The sequence below is a fragment of the Girardinichthys multiradiatus genome, chromosome 22, assembly GCF_021462225.1.
Source record: "Girardinichthys multiradiatus isolate DD_20200921_A chromosome 22, DD_fGirMul_XY1, whole genome shotgun sequence".
NCBI classification, from domain to species: domain Eukaryota; kingdom Metazoa; phylum Chordata; class Actinopteri; order Cyprinodontiformes; family Goodeidae; genus Girardinichthys; species Girardinichthys multiradiatus.
In genome coordinates this window covers 26,918,982-26,937,049 of record NC_061814.1, presented here as the reverse complement: position 1 = coordinate 26,937,049, position 18,068 = coordinate 26,918,982, and the positions used below count along the sequence as shown (strand labels likewise).

Below are 18,068 nucleotides of genomic sequence, written 5' to 3'. Positions count from 1 at the left end.
CCACATTAAACATGTCTTTAAAATCTGTTTATACCTCATTTCTGCATATTTTTACAAAAACAAATAATAGGAATTATTATCCAGACACCCATCATGTGCTTTCTTCCCATTTGAATATTAGTTTTGTGGAATCCAACTGAGGATTTAACTAACACACAAAATGTGTTGACCTTATGATCCTTGCCTGAAATATTGGAGACAGTGCCAACCAAGTGCAATATATGCGCACACAGGCATATACTTGTATTCATCCAATAAGCATGCACTCAAGGAATACCTTTATCAAAGTACAAATTCTTGCTTCTTTTTTCCTTTTACTTTGCTGAAACCCTTAAATTAGCTCTACAGTTATGTGGTGACGCATGTGGTGGCGTGTCTGGCCTTCAATCAGCCTTAAAGAGCACACATCACCCCTCATTCATTGATCTCCACTGGCTTCCTATAAAGGGCCTGAAACAAATTCAAGACACTGATGTTAGCCTACAAAGTGCTTCATGGAAGGGTTCCCAGCTACTTGAATGCTCTCATAAAAGCTTATATCACAAATTGATCACTTATTGTCACCCCTGTCACCTCTGGCAGAGCCTGACTAGTGGACTTCCCTCTAACTAGCTTTGAAATTAACTGCATTGTTTATTTCTCATTTGGATAAAAACAAATGCATACACATAAACATAAAAAATTGCAGTTTTCTAAATGTAATGTCAACAAAAGCATATCTTTTTCTTGATCTTAGGTGCCCAGTGTCCAAGTAGAAATGTTTCTTAAAACCGAAATAGATCTGGGTTACAGTTTGGACCAGGGAGGACAGCCTATGAAGCTGTAATGATGCCCGCTAATGAAAGGATGAAAAAATGAAATGAAACATGACCAAGAACTCAACCTTGTGGAACCCACCAGGTCAAAGAGCCAGTGAAATTAGAACTTGTTTGTCTTGACTGAGAATGTCATTTGATATAAACAAAAAGAAAACCATTCTAAGCCTGTTCAGAATTTAGCTTGACTCAATGACAACCAGCTTTGTGTCATGCACCTAACACTGCAAAATATTTCTGATATAGTTTTCTTAATTTGTTATGGAATTTTTGTTTTAATGTTTTTTATTTTATTATCTTAAAAAGTGCCTCCAATCCTTTTTTTTTTTGTTCAATCATTTTTTGCGCAGCAGTGCTATGGTGAAAACTGAAGGTAACTTTTCTGAAGAGGTTTTCAGCACAGTGCTTTCACTGATATTGAATCTACATTCCCGTTTGATTGCCCACCATTGCTCTGGCCTTGACCTTCTACAGCAGGCTTGCAAAGACTGACATATGGCATGTTTGGTCTGTTGGACACCCATATGTAGCACCACCAGAGACAGTAGATCCTTCTGGAAAAAATAGTTTTGTCTTCTGTCAACAGTTGCCAGAACTGCGAAATATCAAACTGATTCAACACAACTTGGAAATACAAAAACATTGATACTTTTTTATTTTCCAATTTGAGCTTTTTTGGCTTCACTAATCAGCCAGTAACCACTACCAGCCTTCTCACTTCTGGAACCCTATTTACATGACTTCACCCGAGCAACGGTCAGATTCGATTAGAGCTCGAAACGCAACAAGAGACCTGAACCTCCCACGACTGGGAAATGCATACCTCTTGTTACTAACTCTACAAGGAGGCTACATTTATTGGGAAATATCACACACCCTCTCACTAAATGATGAAGACAGAAGCAAATTAAAGCATGAGTTAATTTGACAGGTCCGTCAAGCTTTATGAAAATCCCCTGCCATCATATTCCCACAATGTATAAAATATCTGCTCTCTTTAGAGAGCTGCACCTCTGGGGCAGCTGCTTTTTAGGAACCTTTCGGCTCTTGAATTAAAACTGGTTCAACTAGGACAACAAATACAGTGGGCATATCATGTTCTGGAAAAAGATCAATCTATGCAACTGGAATTATTATATTCAATAAAAGTAATAGCACACTCCATTCAAGGCTCAATGTAAAAATAAACACAGTGGTGAAGTGACAAATTGGACCATTTTGATTTGTTTTACATCTTAAACACACTAGTTTCTAAGTTTTTTTATGCATTTGAAAACAACTGCAACCTCCAAACCTCAAATTAAACTTTAAATTTTATTTGACTTTTGAAATTAAAAATGTAGTCTGTGACAAAGGTTGTTCGGTTCCTATTTAGTTTGGACACACTCACTCAGGCACCATTGTAAAAGTTCTAATAATTAAAGGATTTGGCCGATCAATCTCGTGGTGTAATTTCCTCCATCCTGGCTGCAGACCTGTAGGGTTTCAGGGAAGCCTGTGCAGAGGTGAAGGTCATGGACCTCTGGGACATGTTCAGGAAACAGCAGCACATGGTGGTGCCCATGATAAATATCATGGATTCCAGAGTAAACAAAACAGCACAAGTCACAGCTCAAATCCTGGTCTCTGCAGATTATTCTAAATACCAGCCTAACATTTAACTCTCAGCAACTTCAGTGCTGCTGCTTCTTTACAGACTTTCTAAAAGAATTGTAACCTTGGGCACAATATCAGCATGTAAATAAAATAAATGAAAATAAAACACGATCAAAAAAGACTTTTTAAATGACCTCTTGGGAATAAATAAAGAAAATAACGGGTTCAGCCTTGAAGAGAGCATAGGGCCTGCAAGGGTTTCATAAATCAGAACTTTTGAGGTGAGGTTTTAATGGTAATGACTTACTTGCATAAGATAGCTTTCTTGGCATCTTTTTTTGTTTGAAACCAGACTGGGTCATGTCAGAAGTCTCTGCTTTATTATACACACCTTCTGGCCTGGGAACAGCTGAGTTGGCCTGTGTCATGTTTTAGTCGTTGATTAGACCCAAATGCAGGCAGGCGGACCAAGAAACAGAAAAAAAGTTTTTACTGATAATAAACTGAAAATTTACTGAACTGAAACATGACAGGAAAAATAGGAAAGTTACAGAAGGCTTGGTAGATTTCAGCAAAGAATGACTTAAATACTGTGGAGGGGTGATTACTAAAATGCTTCACAGATGAGTTCATTAACTGGACTATAAGAGGATGAGCTGTAACACAAGGAATACACAGGGTCCATGCATACTCAACACTCAAAATCCAGAGAAATATACAAACCAGAAATAGAACACAACAAAGCAAGATAATAAATTAAAATACTAATTAAAAGTTCATACAGAAACAAGAGCAACAGGGAGCAATTTAAACACATACCTCAAGGGAAGACAGGTCATGAAAATAAAACAGGAACTGAGATCTAAAGACAACAATTAACTATAAATAAAGACTGAATCTTAACTAACACATGAGAAGCCAAATGTAACCAAAACTCAAAAAGATCACAAAAATACAAAACCAAAAACAGAGAGTAATGCTATAGAAGAATGTTTGGGTTTCCCTCCTGAACCTGTTACTCACTCAGCTTGATCTTGAGTAAGACAAAGGCAATGGCTGAATAATATGTGAACCTCAGCTCTTATTTACACAGAAGCAAGTGAATATTGAAATGGGATGTGGCACCCCACCGCTTATCTTCCTGCCTGAAACTCATACTGAGAATGGCATGTGTATAAGCATTTCTGGTCAGAGAACTTGTCTAAATAAAAACCAAAACGATTTCAAAAGCAAAAAGCTGTTAAAGAAACTTTTATTTTTTATTTTTACAATGCCCTACTTTAATATCTGATGGTAACAAACTGGAAATGTTTTTCATGCTCCATTCACAGTACTTGCTTCACACAGGCAGATCAATGGTGGCACACTGCCTCCTTTTCTTTGTAAATATCCACCCAATGCAAACATGACAATTCTTTAAAGGTTCATAAAATAGTGTTTAAATAAACTGCTTGACTTTTTGAGGTTGTAATTAATTTTAGTTGTTAGAAGTCTGCTTTGGTCCCTCGCAAACTAGCTGTTCACTTCAGCTCTCCAGGACCAACTAATCTGGATTTAAATAGATGAAGATGCCAAGAGGGGTGTTCCACAGTGGCACAGTTGGTAGCACCCGGGGGTCTTTCTGCATGTAGTTTGCATGTTCTCCCCATGTATGCGTGGGTTCTCTCCGGGTACTCCGGCTTCCTCCCATAGTCCAAAAAAACATGGCTGTTTGGTTGATTGGTCTTAGATCTGAATGGGTGTTTGGATTGTTGTTCTTCATGTGTGATTCCCTTGTCGGGGTGCGACATTTTGGACTTTGTTTGTGGCTTTGTGTTTATTTACTTTTGTCAAGATGTTTCTATTTTGGGTTTTGTATCATGTTTATTTGTCCTTTTGCTTCCTCTTAGTTTTGTTTCCTCTACCGCCTCCTAGTGTTTGTTGATTTCTCTCCTCTCGCTCTTAGTTCCTTTAGTGGTTGCTTTCTTATTACTTGGTTTGGTTTTCTTATGATTATTTGTTGTCTTTTTGCACTCTTCTAGTTTATTAGTCTTCTTTCCTCTGCTTGTCATTAGTTTCCCCTTCAGTTATTATTTTCTCTGTGTTAGTTCCCTTTTTTATTTTAGTCCTTTCTAGCTCAGTTCCTCAAGTTAATTTCTATTCTTCCAGTCCCTTCTGATAGGTTAGCTTTGGTTATTGTTTACATCTTGGTTCGTATTTATTCTAGTCCTCACATTATCTGCTTACTTTCCAGTTATTTCAGTCAGTGTTGGTTTAGGTTTGTTTACTTTTGTAGTTATGGTGTCTTTATGGTTTCTTTTGTTAATTCTTATTTTGCCCGTTTCTTAGATCTAGGTCGTGGTGTTTCTTCTGTTCCCTCTAGTTTCTCAGTTTATTTTAGTTAATGATTATTCTAGGTTCTTCTGCCTCTTTTGGTTATTTATCTTTGTTTATAGTTTTTGCTTAGGTATTGTTTATTAATCACTTCTCCCATGCTTTAGTCTTTGTATTAGTTTCACCTGTTCCTTTAGCCTCCCTGCTTCCATGTCACACATGTTCATAGTTCTTTTGATTATCTGCCCTTTGTTACCCTCTCATGTCTCTCTGTATAATAGTTGGTCTGTATTCTTAGTTCCTCGCTGGTTCCTTCCGTTCACTATCTCGTTCACTACCATGATTATGTTCTGTTTGTGCTATGCTACTGCTCAGGAAAATCATGTACGTTTGGGCTAAACTCATGTTAATTCCTGCAGTAAATTATGCTACGTCTTTTGCTACGTTTTTTGGATAATCTTTTGAATAAAGATGAAGCCTTCCTATAACATGCTGCTGACCAGCTCTTGTCTGCGCTTTGGTCTGCCACTACAACCCCAGAATGTGACAGCCCTGCGATGGACTGGTAACCTGTCTCTCGACCGTAGAGATAGGCACCAGCTCCCCCATAGAAGATGGATGGATGGAAGGAGGGTTTTTTACACTAGGTGAGATATTAACTGCTGATAATTGTTTAACAGAGCCTCACTTCAATAATTCTAAACTATCCATTTAATAACGAAATGCAATTTTTTTTTTTTTTTACTTTTGTCTTCAACCTGCCTTTTTGCCTGCCAAGTGGTTTGATTCATGGTTAGAAAAATAGTCCTTCAGTGGGATCTTAAATACAATATGTCTTTCTGTGCTTTTCCACAGACTGAGGACAGAAGGGAACCAAAGCAAATCTGAATCAGTCAATTAAACATGAAACAGTATTCCCAAAGCAAGCAACAGCTCTGTGTGTTCATTTTTCCTTACAAAACGTCAAAGTATTACATGAGGTAAAATTGTTAAAAGTTCATTGTTTTCATTCAGTTTTTCTAATCTGGGAAACTAAGACGTCCCATGTTGTACTCTGAGATTTTATTACATGGCCACCTGTGAGCTCTGAGTTTAAAACAGAGAGCCAGAAGAGACAGAGAAATCCAAAACTCAAAACCATTTGTTGAGGCAAATTCAAAGCAGAAATAGAAATATTTGGTTAACTCTGTGGCAAACGCTTGGCGGTTTTGGAGCGGTTCATAGGTGAAATGGAAGGAACAGCTGGCCCTTTGTTTGCGGACAGAATGGTCCACTCTGTGGGGTCACTGTAGGGGGGGCCCAAGATCACAGACACGAGGAGACACAAACACACACATACTCACATGACTGCTTGCACATGCATGTGAACACATACACAAAAAAACATAACATTCCTCTGCTTCCATGAATGTTTTGTTAATCATGTGAATGGGTCACAGAGTTACACCCCTAAGCATAACTACAGTCTCCATAGACACACACTCACTCACTCATGCTTGTTCTCACACTCAAAACATGCAGAGTCGCTGAGACTCACATAGTGGGACTCCAGGTCCTTAATAACCCTCCAACCAGTGTCAGAATCTGGCCCAAAACCAGGAATGATCTTTGAAGGCGGTCTGTGTTGTACTCAACATATATTCTGTATTTTATTGTTTTTAAATACAATTATTATAAACCACAGGAACATAAAATAAAAATACTAAAATTAAAAGCAAAAACGATTCTTCTGCAAATTAATATAAACTAGTTTATTTCCTGGGCTTTAAAGTAGAGCAGAGCCTTCCTGCATTGAGCTTGTATATTATCCTTGTGCATGTTAATGTTATCTCTGGGTACTTCAGTTTCCTCCCACAGTCCAAAAATATTCATATTAGGTCAATTGGTAGCTTAATACATGAACAAATTTGTTTGATTTCTTTATATCTTTATAAAAAATGGATTTCTTGGCCTGTTATCAACATCTAGTGGGAAATTAATCAGTAGCCTCAGTAGAAATAAAATTTAAAAAAAACGTGTATTTGTTCCCAGCCTATTTTCCCAGCTGAAGCATTGTGCTTGTTGGAAATATGATTTCTGACTCTGTCAAAGTCAAAAGGCTTCTCTGCATGATGATAATACCAAAATATATTTCCATGAAAACGTTAACGGACACAATAATCTATAGACTTGCAAAGTGGTGACGTTAAACTATTAATCTTCATCTTATTCAAGTTATCACAGAATCTGTCACATGACAATGACTGGTGAATGCATGATCCCATTTGCACACAAACATCTAACAGACCAACCAAGCTGAGTTCTAATAGCTAAGTCCCAAAACCATGTAACGGTGTTAAACAAGGAGCATTTCCAGAACCATCGCTACTTGTACCACACACAGACTCTCACACATGTACCGGAAGGTTAATTCCTCTCAGCTCTCTATTCCCCCACTGAGAGCAGAACACAACTTCTGTTTGGTTTGGACAGCCCTGCGAAAGAGCCTCCGTGCTGAACAAACTGTAGCACAGTGTGGACCCTGTAACAGAGTCGGAGGAGTTAGATAAAACAGGCAGCAGATTTCAGTGCTGCTGGAGAGATCAGAGGGCATTGATGTTCAACCCTTCTAGCCTTTTGTTGGTAAATCATCTTTTCCAGAGGGATTTAATCATTTCATGCACGTAATCATGCCTGTTGTGTTTCTTAAGTCAACTCAACGATGAACCGACTTGAGATCTAAATTTTGTAATTACATAAGCAGATCTTGAATGTATTCTCAATTTATTTTTAATCACATTGATAAATAAATGTATGTTTTTATAACAGAACACTCAGTCTATTAAATTTCCAAATAAATTGTGTCATAACACCTACAGTCCCTTGCAAAAGCATTCATCCTGTTTAATTTTTTTCACATATTGTCCCAGTACAAGCACAGAAACTTCAAATTATTTTATTGAGATTTTACACAACAGATAAACACAAAGTAGTGCACAACTTTGAGGTGGTGGGAAAAGCATACATGGTTTTAAAAGGTTTTCCACATAAAAATCTGACAAGTGTGGCATGCATTTGTATTCCTACCCTTTAGCCAGTGTTTTCCAACCCTGGTCCTCAAGACACACCTTCTAAAACATGCGATGCACCTGATTCTAATTGATGGCTGATGAACACGCTTTTGCCGAGCTGCAATCATCTGAATCAGGTGTGTCAAAACAGAGAAAGATCTAAAACATACAGGGCACTGTGCCATGAGGACCAGAGATGAAAAACACTGTGTTAGACAATACTTTTTAGAACCACCTTTCAATAAGGTAACAGCTTTAAATCTTGCCACAGCTTCTCTGTTGGATTTAGGTGTGGTCTGTCCTGGAAGGTGAACTTCTTCCCCAGTCTCAAGTCTTTTGATGTCCATCCAGATTTATTCAGCTCTAACCAGCTTCCTTGTCCTTATGTTTGCTGTGTGCCCTAAATGTCCATTCAGTCTCCAGTGTTCCTTGGTCTTTATGTTATTTGTTCACTTATGTTCTCTAACAAACCAATAAGGCCTTTACAGATATTTATGCTTAGATTAAGTTACACAAAGGCAGACTCATTATCCTAATCAAGCATTTAAGGGCAATTGGTTCCACTAAAAATTATTTGGCCATTTCAGAGTAAAAGGGGTTTAATACAAACTCATCCACATTTTTCAGATTTTAGAATGTAAAAAATAAAAAAAACATTTATCATTCTCCATCCATTTCAAAATTATGCAACACTTTGTGTTTGTCTTTTACATAAAAAAACTCCAACTAAGTACTTTGAAGTTTCTGACTGTAACGTGACAGAAAACAAAATGTTCAAGCAATCTTTTCCAAAGCATTCTAGCATTCAGTCTGTAACTCATTACATCACTGACCACATTGTGCATATTTACTGTTTGAGCCCATTGCTTATTGTGTGCTTTCTTCTTCATACTTGAACTTTCCTAACTTTGCTCACATGTTGCATCTGTTCAAAATGTTCAACTTTGTCTGAATCCTTTTCTGAACCTTCTTGTTTATTTCTGTTTTCTCCCTCAGAGGGGAGCAACAAGACAGCCTCATGTTTTCAGCTTGCTGTAATCATAGAAATATCAGCTTGTTGTTGGGCAACTACTTTTCAGTTTTTACATGTAATAAATTCCAGAGAAACAACAGCATGCTTTTCAATATCGTTTAGCCACAAGACTTAATTTACAGAGGAGGGCTAACTTTTCTCACTAGATTTTTCTCATCATTCATTTTCGAATTTGACAATAATTCTAATGGGAAAAAAAGAGAACTGAATGCATTCAGTAAAATAACCACAAATCATGGTTTGTTTTCATCACAGCATAAGTCAACACTATATGGGAAAAGGAAAGCCGATGTGTTTGTGTGGTATGACAAAACCATAAAGCATGCCACTTCAGTCAGCAACTCTACTGTCACTAAAGCATGCATGGACACACAAACACACACATCTTAAGAGAGGTCCCAATTTAAGAGTTGTCGCTGGTGTGGAACATAGTGAAAAGGAGTATTCTGCATGGCCCTTGAGGGCCAGAAAAGTTTTGAGGAGACCTCTCTCTCTCTGTGTGTGTGTGTGTGTGTGTGTGTGTGTGTGTGTGTGTGTGTGTGTGTGCACAGATTCACAATGTGTGTGCAGAGAGACCTGGGAGGCCCAGCTAGTTACAGCCTCTCTGCTGGAGACCACCACTTCCACAAAACAAGCATTGTTGGTACAGAACCCCAGACACCAGAGGAAACACTGCGAACACAAACATACAGAAATACGTGCAGCACAGACCAAAGTGTTACAAGTTTGAAACCAGTGTGATATTTGCAATGAATAAATTCAGCACCAACGAGAAACTAATACACGTTACACACTGTACACAATGTGGAGCTCCTGTTCTAACAATAGCCCTTGGGTTGTTGGTCAGACTATTATTTTAAGTGTTTCTGTGGTAATTATGTGTGACTGAGACCATGTCAAAAGTAGTAACTGGAAATAATGTGGCGAGCTGGAAATTATGAGGTAGAATTACATTGGCCACAAGGGGAAAAAAACTGTTGAGTTGACCAAATGGGTTTAAATATTGTTTTTTAAAAAGTGATCCAAAGCCGCATGCAAAGAAATATAACATCGTCTTCACTAACATCATCGACAGGGAGAGAAGGGGGCCAGCCTCATGACCTCCACTTCTGGCTCTTAACTCTGCAGAGACCCCGTTGGCTGACAGGAGTGTGCGTCAGCACCACTCACCGCTCCAGTACTATAACCCCCCCTCAAGCCGCTGTCGATCACAAAAGTGTGAAAGTACCAGCCCCAACTATTGCCCGGACCAACCCATTCAGCATCCAGGTCCCGACAGGTCCGACAGAGAGTGCAAACGGAGCAAGGGGAAAGTCGCGCAGAGCTTTTATAGCGTGGATTGTTTTTGTCGTGTCTGTGGATAGTTTGGACATTTCTCTGCAAGTTTCTTTTCTTTTTTTTTTTTTAACCTTTTTAGATATTTTTTTACTGGATCGATCTCGGCACTCAAATGGCAGTATTTAGGATTTCTTCGCACCTGTTTCTGCTGACGCTGTTCTGCGTCCTGGCCACTGCATCGGTTACCGGGGAAGACGGTTTCCTCCAAACCTCAAGTAACCTTGTTGAGGACATGCTCTCCCGGCATATGCTCAGACTGTACGATAAATATAACAGGGAGAACCGCCTGAAAGAAGGAAACACTATCAGGACTTTCAGAGCCATCCAAGGTGTGTAAACAAGCTCACCTACATGACGTATAAACGCTCAAATGCATCAATTTAGGTGTGAAAAATATTATTTATGCTATAAACTGCACTGGAAAATGCAAAAAACAAAACAAAACATAAATGTGCACAGTGAGAAGTTACTCCAGTTATTTACATTGACTGGATGCAGACACTCAGACGGCCAAAGGCATAGACGAAGTAAGCTGCTGGTTACTGAAGCTGCATCAGGACTGGTGTAGCAAACATTGGCTCTAAAGTTCATGCAACATGTTTTGCATTCATGTGATACTGTAGCCTTGAGGTGTAGCAGTCCTCAATACAACCTGTGCATCTTCTTCTCTGCTGGCAAACGAACTCTAGGGGCATTACAACCAACTGGTTTGTGTGCATCAGTGTTACTTGTGGACTAGAAGCGATTAAATATGTTGGGGGTTTTTGTGACCCATTTTTTAACCCATTTTTTTTCTGTTAGGTACATCCTTGAGATTATCGTATTAAAGTCCCAACCCTAGTTAACAGTCATAATTTAACATTGCTAAGCGGGTCGTTTCTGCAGCTTCTTGTGTCTGTGCTGTAGTTACTGTTCATAGACACTGTAATGACAAACTAGATAATACATCACAGCTGCAGGATATAAGTAAAACAAGCAATTGTGAAATAATTGTCAAATATTGAGATAAAGATATCGGTTACCCTATTGTTTCCTCATTGTTCTCCATCTTTTTGTATTGTAACTATGTCCCCACCACTGTTTGTGATCTTTAGCATCTTGGTCATGGAAATCTGCATCAGGAATGACCAACAAGGACAGTAAAAGTCCATCCAACTGCCCAAGTATATTAAAGCACTGCACTCTGAAAATGACTTCTGGACCATATGAATGACTCAGACTCAGTTTATTGAAACCAATAACCAATTTATTTACATTGCTTCTTCAGCAAATAATTTTAAATTGACTCAGACCCCTGAGTCAAATTATGCATCGGACTCCATACAATCTTAGGCGGGCTCTACTCTCTAAATAGCTAGGATTGTTTTGGATCAGTCTGAGAATCCATTTAAATAGTTTCAGGACACTGTGAGTTCATTGGGGCTTTGGAAGCAGAGGCGCCACTTGCATGCAGGGTCCGATCAATTACCCCAGACAGGCGCGCAAGAATGCATGTGAGCCATGTGCAGTAAAATACAATACAGTAAAAAAAACTCATGGGCAGGCACATATGTGCAGAGAAGGGTCATTGTCGTGGCTTCTGTGTTTTAGTTAGTTGGTCCTGGGGGAATTAGCAACTCAACATCCTGGAAACGGGAGACCTAATGCACATGCATTCCTCTCTGTCTGATGCTGTTTTTATTAATGCAACTCAACATTTATACCCTACATAGTTCTCAGATAGCATATCATAACACATGCATATTTGTACTGCAGAGACTTTATGTAATCCAAGGAGACATGTAAGTGGTTTTTTACAATGGTGCGAGACCTGCTGAAAACGTTGATTATATCTCAGTGACTGAGCAGGCTGTATCAAACTTAAAGGGAAACTTTAACTGAAACTGGGGGTAAGCACTTCCATATGCAGGCTGAATTTGGGGTAATGTATAGCTTTTCACTCAGTGCACACTTCAGCTGAACTCCTACACAATGAACAATAACTCTGCTGTTGAAGTTAATGTTGATCATGAATATGCAGTTTGCTGCACACTCAGAGTCTGGTTCCTCTTAAGGGCACACCTCCTTAGATCCTACCAATGAGTCACTGAATGGTTTCAAAGCTCAGTCATGTAACAAGCTAAGGATACGCCTTTGTCCTATTATGGTGGGAGCTTAACCACACATAAGTGCTTTTGGCTCAAAGGGTTGCCTTTTTCTAAAACCATTACCTTTGCATCTGGTACCTTTTCTTTCACAAAAAAATCTCAAATAACTGAATTCAAACACAGTTCAGCTTCTGTTTGCCTTAACGTGCTCTGGCCAATTTTTCTGTTTTGTAGCAACTGTCACATTTTATTCATAAAGCCAAAAAAACAAGCGGAAAATTTGGAATCGATCTTGCCTAATTTATTCCTGCAAAATGGTTCCATTATGAGGCTTGAGAAAGAAAACTAATTTGTTGGCATATTCATACTTCCCCTTAACCTTATGAACTAGGTTTACAGCTCAAATATGAACTAGTACATTTATCATATTTTGTCTGAAATAAAATTTAAAAATGCACATATAAGTGATGATGTTATTCATCAATTATCAGATGGATTATGTCAATATTTTTTTTACTTGTGCTTTATTCTGTCCTGTTGTCCTTGCTCATATAAACTGTATTTCATGATTGAAGATATCCCAACACAGCTGCTCTTATGCACTTTATTTAAGGTTTTGGTGTCAGAAATCAAAATCTATCTAAAAAATTAGACATTTAGCCTATATTTGAAGAAGAGCAAAGCTGATTTTCCGCTTGAATAAAATTCAGATCATGTTCTGCTGTACAGTGGTCAGAGAGAAAACTTGGAATTGACTTAATGCACTGAGCTGCAGCTCTCCTTCCTCTAAACAAAGAACGCTGATCAACTTAAAAGTAAATTGAAAATTTAAACGGTGTGTCAGTTACCTATATTACATATACATATATACTATTGCTAATGCAATTAAATGCAGTTTTTTATGAAATTATAGCTGATTGCTTCCCTGTCTGATTAACTCTGACTGTATGACTTCATGTCTCTACAGACCCTGCTGACCACAGGATCATGTACAGACTCAATCTAACAAACCTTCAGGAATCAGAGGACATCCTCTCTGCAACATTCCACTTCCTGCTAGAAAAGCACACACATATTAAACCCTGGTTCTGTAAACGCTTCAAGAGCCCGTCATGCCACTCCACATCAACACACCCTTCTTTGTCCATCAGCTTGCAGTTTCGCTCCGTCTCCTCTGGGTCAGAGGTCAGATATGGACCGGTGGGGTCATCTCTAGGTAATGTGACCTTTTACCCCCACAGAAGAGGAGTGTGGCAGATGAAAGATGTGACCCAGATAATAAAGGAAGCTCGAGACAGGGGTCAGTTCTTGCTGTCACTGGAACTGGACTTTGGACAGCAGCACCATATTAAACGAGAGGAGATTTTCTCTGCTGTCAGCATGCCCTACTTGTTACTGTATGCTAATGACCAAGCTTTAGCTGAGCCCAACAGCGTTGCTGCCAGCCTTCAGAGATATGACCCAATCAGTGAGGGAGCAGAACTCCTGCACAAGTCTTATTCCTCACCTAGGCTGAAGGAACGCACAAGAAGAGAAGCAAATCCACTCCCTGGCCCTATTCAGAACAACGAGCTGCCAGAGGTCGACTACAGGCCCAGTGGATACAGAAAAGATGACCTGTGGGAGAACAACTGGCACCTTGCACTCAAACCGAAGTTTAAACCAAAGAAGAAGCACACGACAAGTACGAGCCAAAACGGAGGCAGAGAGGAACAACGCAAAGCTGAGCCTCCGACCTTCACAGAAGAAGAAATAACAGCACAGCAGATCAAAATTGATGGTTCAACTAATAAAACCCTCAAAGTTGGTCTTATGCCTTTTATTGGTGACAGAGAGAAGAATGAGCGAAGCAAAGGGGGAAAGAATGGAGGAAAACTAAAGGGTAGGGCTAACACTCAATCATCTGTTCTGAGTTTTGATGAACAAACAATGCGGAAGGCTAGGAGACGGCAGTGGGGCCATGACAGACGCTGTTCAAGGAGGAACCTCAGAGTAGATTTTGCTGATATTGGCTGGAGTGAATGGGTCATTGCGCCCCTGTCGTTTGATGCCTACTACTGTGCTGGTGCATGTGGTTTTCCCATGCCGCAGGTAGGAGTACACACCTCTAACATCTTATATTGTCTCTTTCAGTTTTCTACACTCCAGCCTTCAAGTATAAAACTTTATATTGTGACCAAATTAGCATGTTTCTTCTTTCCCTAAATTTTATCAGGTTACCAGGCCGTCTAACCACGCCACCATCCAGAGCATAGTGCGAGCTGTTGGAATCATCCCTGGGATTCCCGAGCCCTGCTGTGTCCCAGAAAACATGAGTCCCCTGGCTGTGCTCTTCCTGGATGAATCCAGGAACCTAGTGCTCAAGGTTTACCCCAACATGTCCGTCCAGTCCTGCTCCTGCCGATAGTACAGTGGTGAGGGAGGAACACAAATAAGGGAGAAACTGTCAAAAGGTGTAAAAGTGACAGCTGTGCATCAGTTAACTGTTTCCCTGATGCTGGAAAATGATGTCACTCTGCCTTAAAATATTCCTTCAAGAATAGGGGGTTTGTAGAGGAATCGCCTCCATCTCTTCTGTCGTGAAGAAGCAGAACTGAATTTGTCTGGCATCTGTGCTGGCAGGAGAACCACATGTAAAGTCAGTGTTATGCATCTCTATGAAGCCCTGTAGGTTCTTTGCTGAAATGTGTTCAGTAGAAAAGAGCATTTAAGGGATGATTTCCTTTTAATAACAGAACGTTTTTAAAGACAGCTCATGTGGTGTTTGTAGTTGTGTTTTACAAAGCAGTACAAAAGTATTCATACCTGTTGAACCTTTTAACATTTTTTCACATTAAAACCACATACTTCAACGTATTTTTATATGGCAGGCCAGGTTTTAAATTTATCAAATAGAAATATGCAACGTGTGGGGCCCATTTGTATTCAACCCCTTTGAGTAAATCATTTGGAGAACCACCTTTAGGCCGCTACTAGCTTTGTACATCTAGAGACAGACATGATTGCCTAGATTGAATGGAGAGCATCTTTCAACAGCAATTTTAAAACTATACCATAGATTCTCATTAAGATTTAGGTTTGGGCTCTGACTAAGTCATTCCAATGCATGATCATGCTTTGATCTAAACCACTGCAATTTGGCTCCGGATGTATGTTTAAGGTTGCTGGAAGGTGAACCTCGTTCCCAGTCTTGAGTCTGTTGCAGTCTCTAAAAGGTTTCCTTGCTGCGCTACCCTATATTTAGCTCCATTCTTCTTTCCATCAACTCTGACTGGGTTTCTTCTACCTGCTGAAGAAAAGCATCCCTATAGGACGATAGCGCAGCCACCATGTTTATCCAGTTTAGCAGTTTTGCAAAATAGGGAAGTCAACAATTCCTCTTGTCACTTTCCCACAAATGGCAGAATTGTAAATCACAAAATTAATATTGGTTCAGTTGATGTATTCCTTCACCTGTGCAGTGGATTTCTGCAGCTTCTTCAAACGTTCTGATGAGTTCATGTCTAGATCTCAGATTAATGCTCTCAACCAGCCTATCGGTTTAAGTGGACAGTTGTGGCGTTTTCATGTTTAATGTTGAGAAGATGAATTGAACAATGTTCTGTGAGATCTTCAGAGCTTGAAATATTGTTTTATAATCTAACCCTGTTTTAAACTTTTCTGCAACTTTATCCCTCACCTGTCTGATGTTTCCTTGGTCTTCATGATAACAGATTCTGTTTAATAATTGGTGACTTTAAGGCAACACGCTGGATTTTATTTAGAGGTGTAAGAGTAAATATTGCTTAATGCACATGCACACTAAATTTTTTAGATTTGTATTTGTAAAAAAAAAATTAAAACCTATGTAATCATTTCCATTCACATTTTTACACATTTTGTTCCACTTTGTGTTGGTCTGTCTTAGAATCTTTTTAAAATGCATTGATGTTTGTGGTTGTAATGTGACAAAATGTAAAAAAAAAGTATGAATACTTTTGCGAAGTTAAATATTTAAATACAAACTAACAGTGTCATTTGGCAGCTCATTCAGCAAAAGAACTATGAAACATTTCCAGTTTTTTGCATACTTTCTACCCTAGCATGTGTAATTTTGTTTGCAAGACAAAATGTTTATGTTGTAGAACGTTTTCCATGAACTGTAGAAAGCACTTCACATCCAGCAACTCCCCTTTAACACTTTAAGAATGTTAGAATAAACCAATATTTTTTTTATTAGTTTTTGTTTTTTTGGTATTTTGAATGTGAAATCTGATTTAATATGACTGTAACGATAACTAGATTATGTATTGCTATTTTTTAGATTATACTGTGTTTTTTTACTTGTGTATTGCTTAAATTATGAAAACTTGGCTTATATGAATTAGAATAAAAAGTAATTTAATCCAGTGTTCTTGCAGTAATATTGTTATTTTAAATTGTACTAGTTTTTCTTGGACAAAACAAACCTTAAAGGGCACCACTGTTTTAACATAACTGTGTCCAAAAGCATGAAGGTTCCCCTCAGAAACGGGCCCCTTGAACCCATTATTACTCCACACCAAAGGCTCGGGCATCAGCTGTCCAGCGAATAATGTGACGGATGTGGGCTGCTACGGATAAATGGTTGATGGAGGAAGCAAGCCTTCACCCATCAAGACGCCAGCCACTTGAACTTCAAAACATGGTGCACTTCCCTTTTTTCTTCTCATTCAAAGAGCATTTCCAAAAGTATTTTTTTTCTCCCTGCAGATGCTTGCAGACATATGATCTCGACCTCTTCGACGCCACTGCTTCTCCCTTTAATTCACAGGAGAAAGAAGTGACAAGAAAAGAGACCCAATTTTTTGGTCTTTTTGCTACTCAGAAATGTGGCACAGAATGACACATCTGTTCACAGGGACGGTACATTTCATGTGTGACAGCTGAAAAGAAAATTGTCCCCAAAACAAAGACATATTTCAGAGGGAAGGATATAAAAGACCCAAGTGTCACTGTTCATTGCTATCCAAAATGATATTAGCAGTATTTTGCCATGCGTTCATGGATCGTGATTTTGTATAAAAGAGAAATTTGTGATATTTGCCATTTGAAACAGCAATGATTTTAACAAGTTAGTAGTTTCTTATGACAAGAAGTATCAGAATATTTCATGTGAATTGTTATGTTAAGCAATTCCCAATGCTGTATTTCCTTTAAGGTGGCATAAATTGATAAAAATGTTTTGATTTTTAACATTGTAATGCGAATATGGGAATTTCTTTAGTCTGGCCTTTATTTGGAGTTACATATGTTTATCAGCTGAGTTAATTTTCTATGCATTCCCTATTTATTTTTTCCAAATTCATTGATATATAATTTTTGCTTCTTGGGCTGCGCAGTGGTGCAGTTGGTAGCACTGTTACCTTGCAGAAGGTCGTGGGTTCAACTCCTGGCTCGGGGTCTTTCTACACGGAGTTTGCATGTTCTCTTCGTGCATGGGTGGGTTCTCACTGGGTACTCTGGCTTTCTCCCATAGTCCAAAAACATGGCTGTTTGGTTAATTGGTCTATCTGATTTGCCCTTAGGTTTGAATGTGTGTGTGGTTGTTTGTCCTGTGTGTCTCTGTGTTGCCCTGCGATGGACTGGCGACCTGTCCAGGGTGTAACCTGCCTCTCGCCTGTAGACCACTGGAGATAGGCACCAGCTCCCCTGTGACCCTGTACGGAAGAAGCAGGTATAGAAAATGGATGGATTTCCCTTTCTTCTTTTGTCTATTTCTTCCTAAAATTATTTATTTAGGACTATACGGTTATCGATGTGCTAAGAGTTAATTGATAAAAATAACAGAGGTATCATCAATGACATATAAAAATTA

At 38.9% G+C, this 18,068-nt stretch overlaps 1 protein-coding gene across 1 annotated transcript; it reads left to right on the top strand.

Annotated features, from left to right (window-relative positions):
• The first annotated feature begins 9,965 nt into the window (after window positions 1-9,965).
• Window positions 9,966-15,230, top strand: gdf10a (growth differentiation factor 10a). The gene is made up of 3 exons (XM_047351853.1): window positions 9,966-10,474; window positions 13,200-14,323; window positions 14,448-15,230. Exons 1-3 carry the CDS (start codon window positions 10,258-10,260, stop codon window positions 14,637-14,639), a joined length of 1,533 nt encoding a protein of 510 aa, XP_047207809.1. The 5' UTR covers window positions 9,966-10,257; the 3' UTR covers window positions 14,640-15,230.
• Window positions 15,231-18,068: the final 2,838 nt, after the last annotated feature.

Excerpts from the sequence above, each read along its gene's own strand:
- gdf10a (XM_047351853.1), top strand. The coding sequence starts at position 10,258 with ATGGCAGTATTTAGGATTTCTTCGCACCTGTTTCTGCTGACGCTGTTC. Across the intron at positions 10,475-13,199 it reads GACTTTCAGAGCCATCCAAG|ACCCTGCTGACCACAGGATC; the intron begins GTGTGTAAACAA and ends ATGTCTCTACAG. Across the intron at positions 14,324-14,447 it reads GTGGTTTTCCCATGCCGCAG|GTTACCAGGCCGTCTAACCA; the intron begins GTAGGAGTACAC and ends AAATTTTATCAG.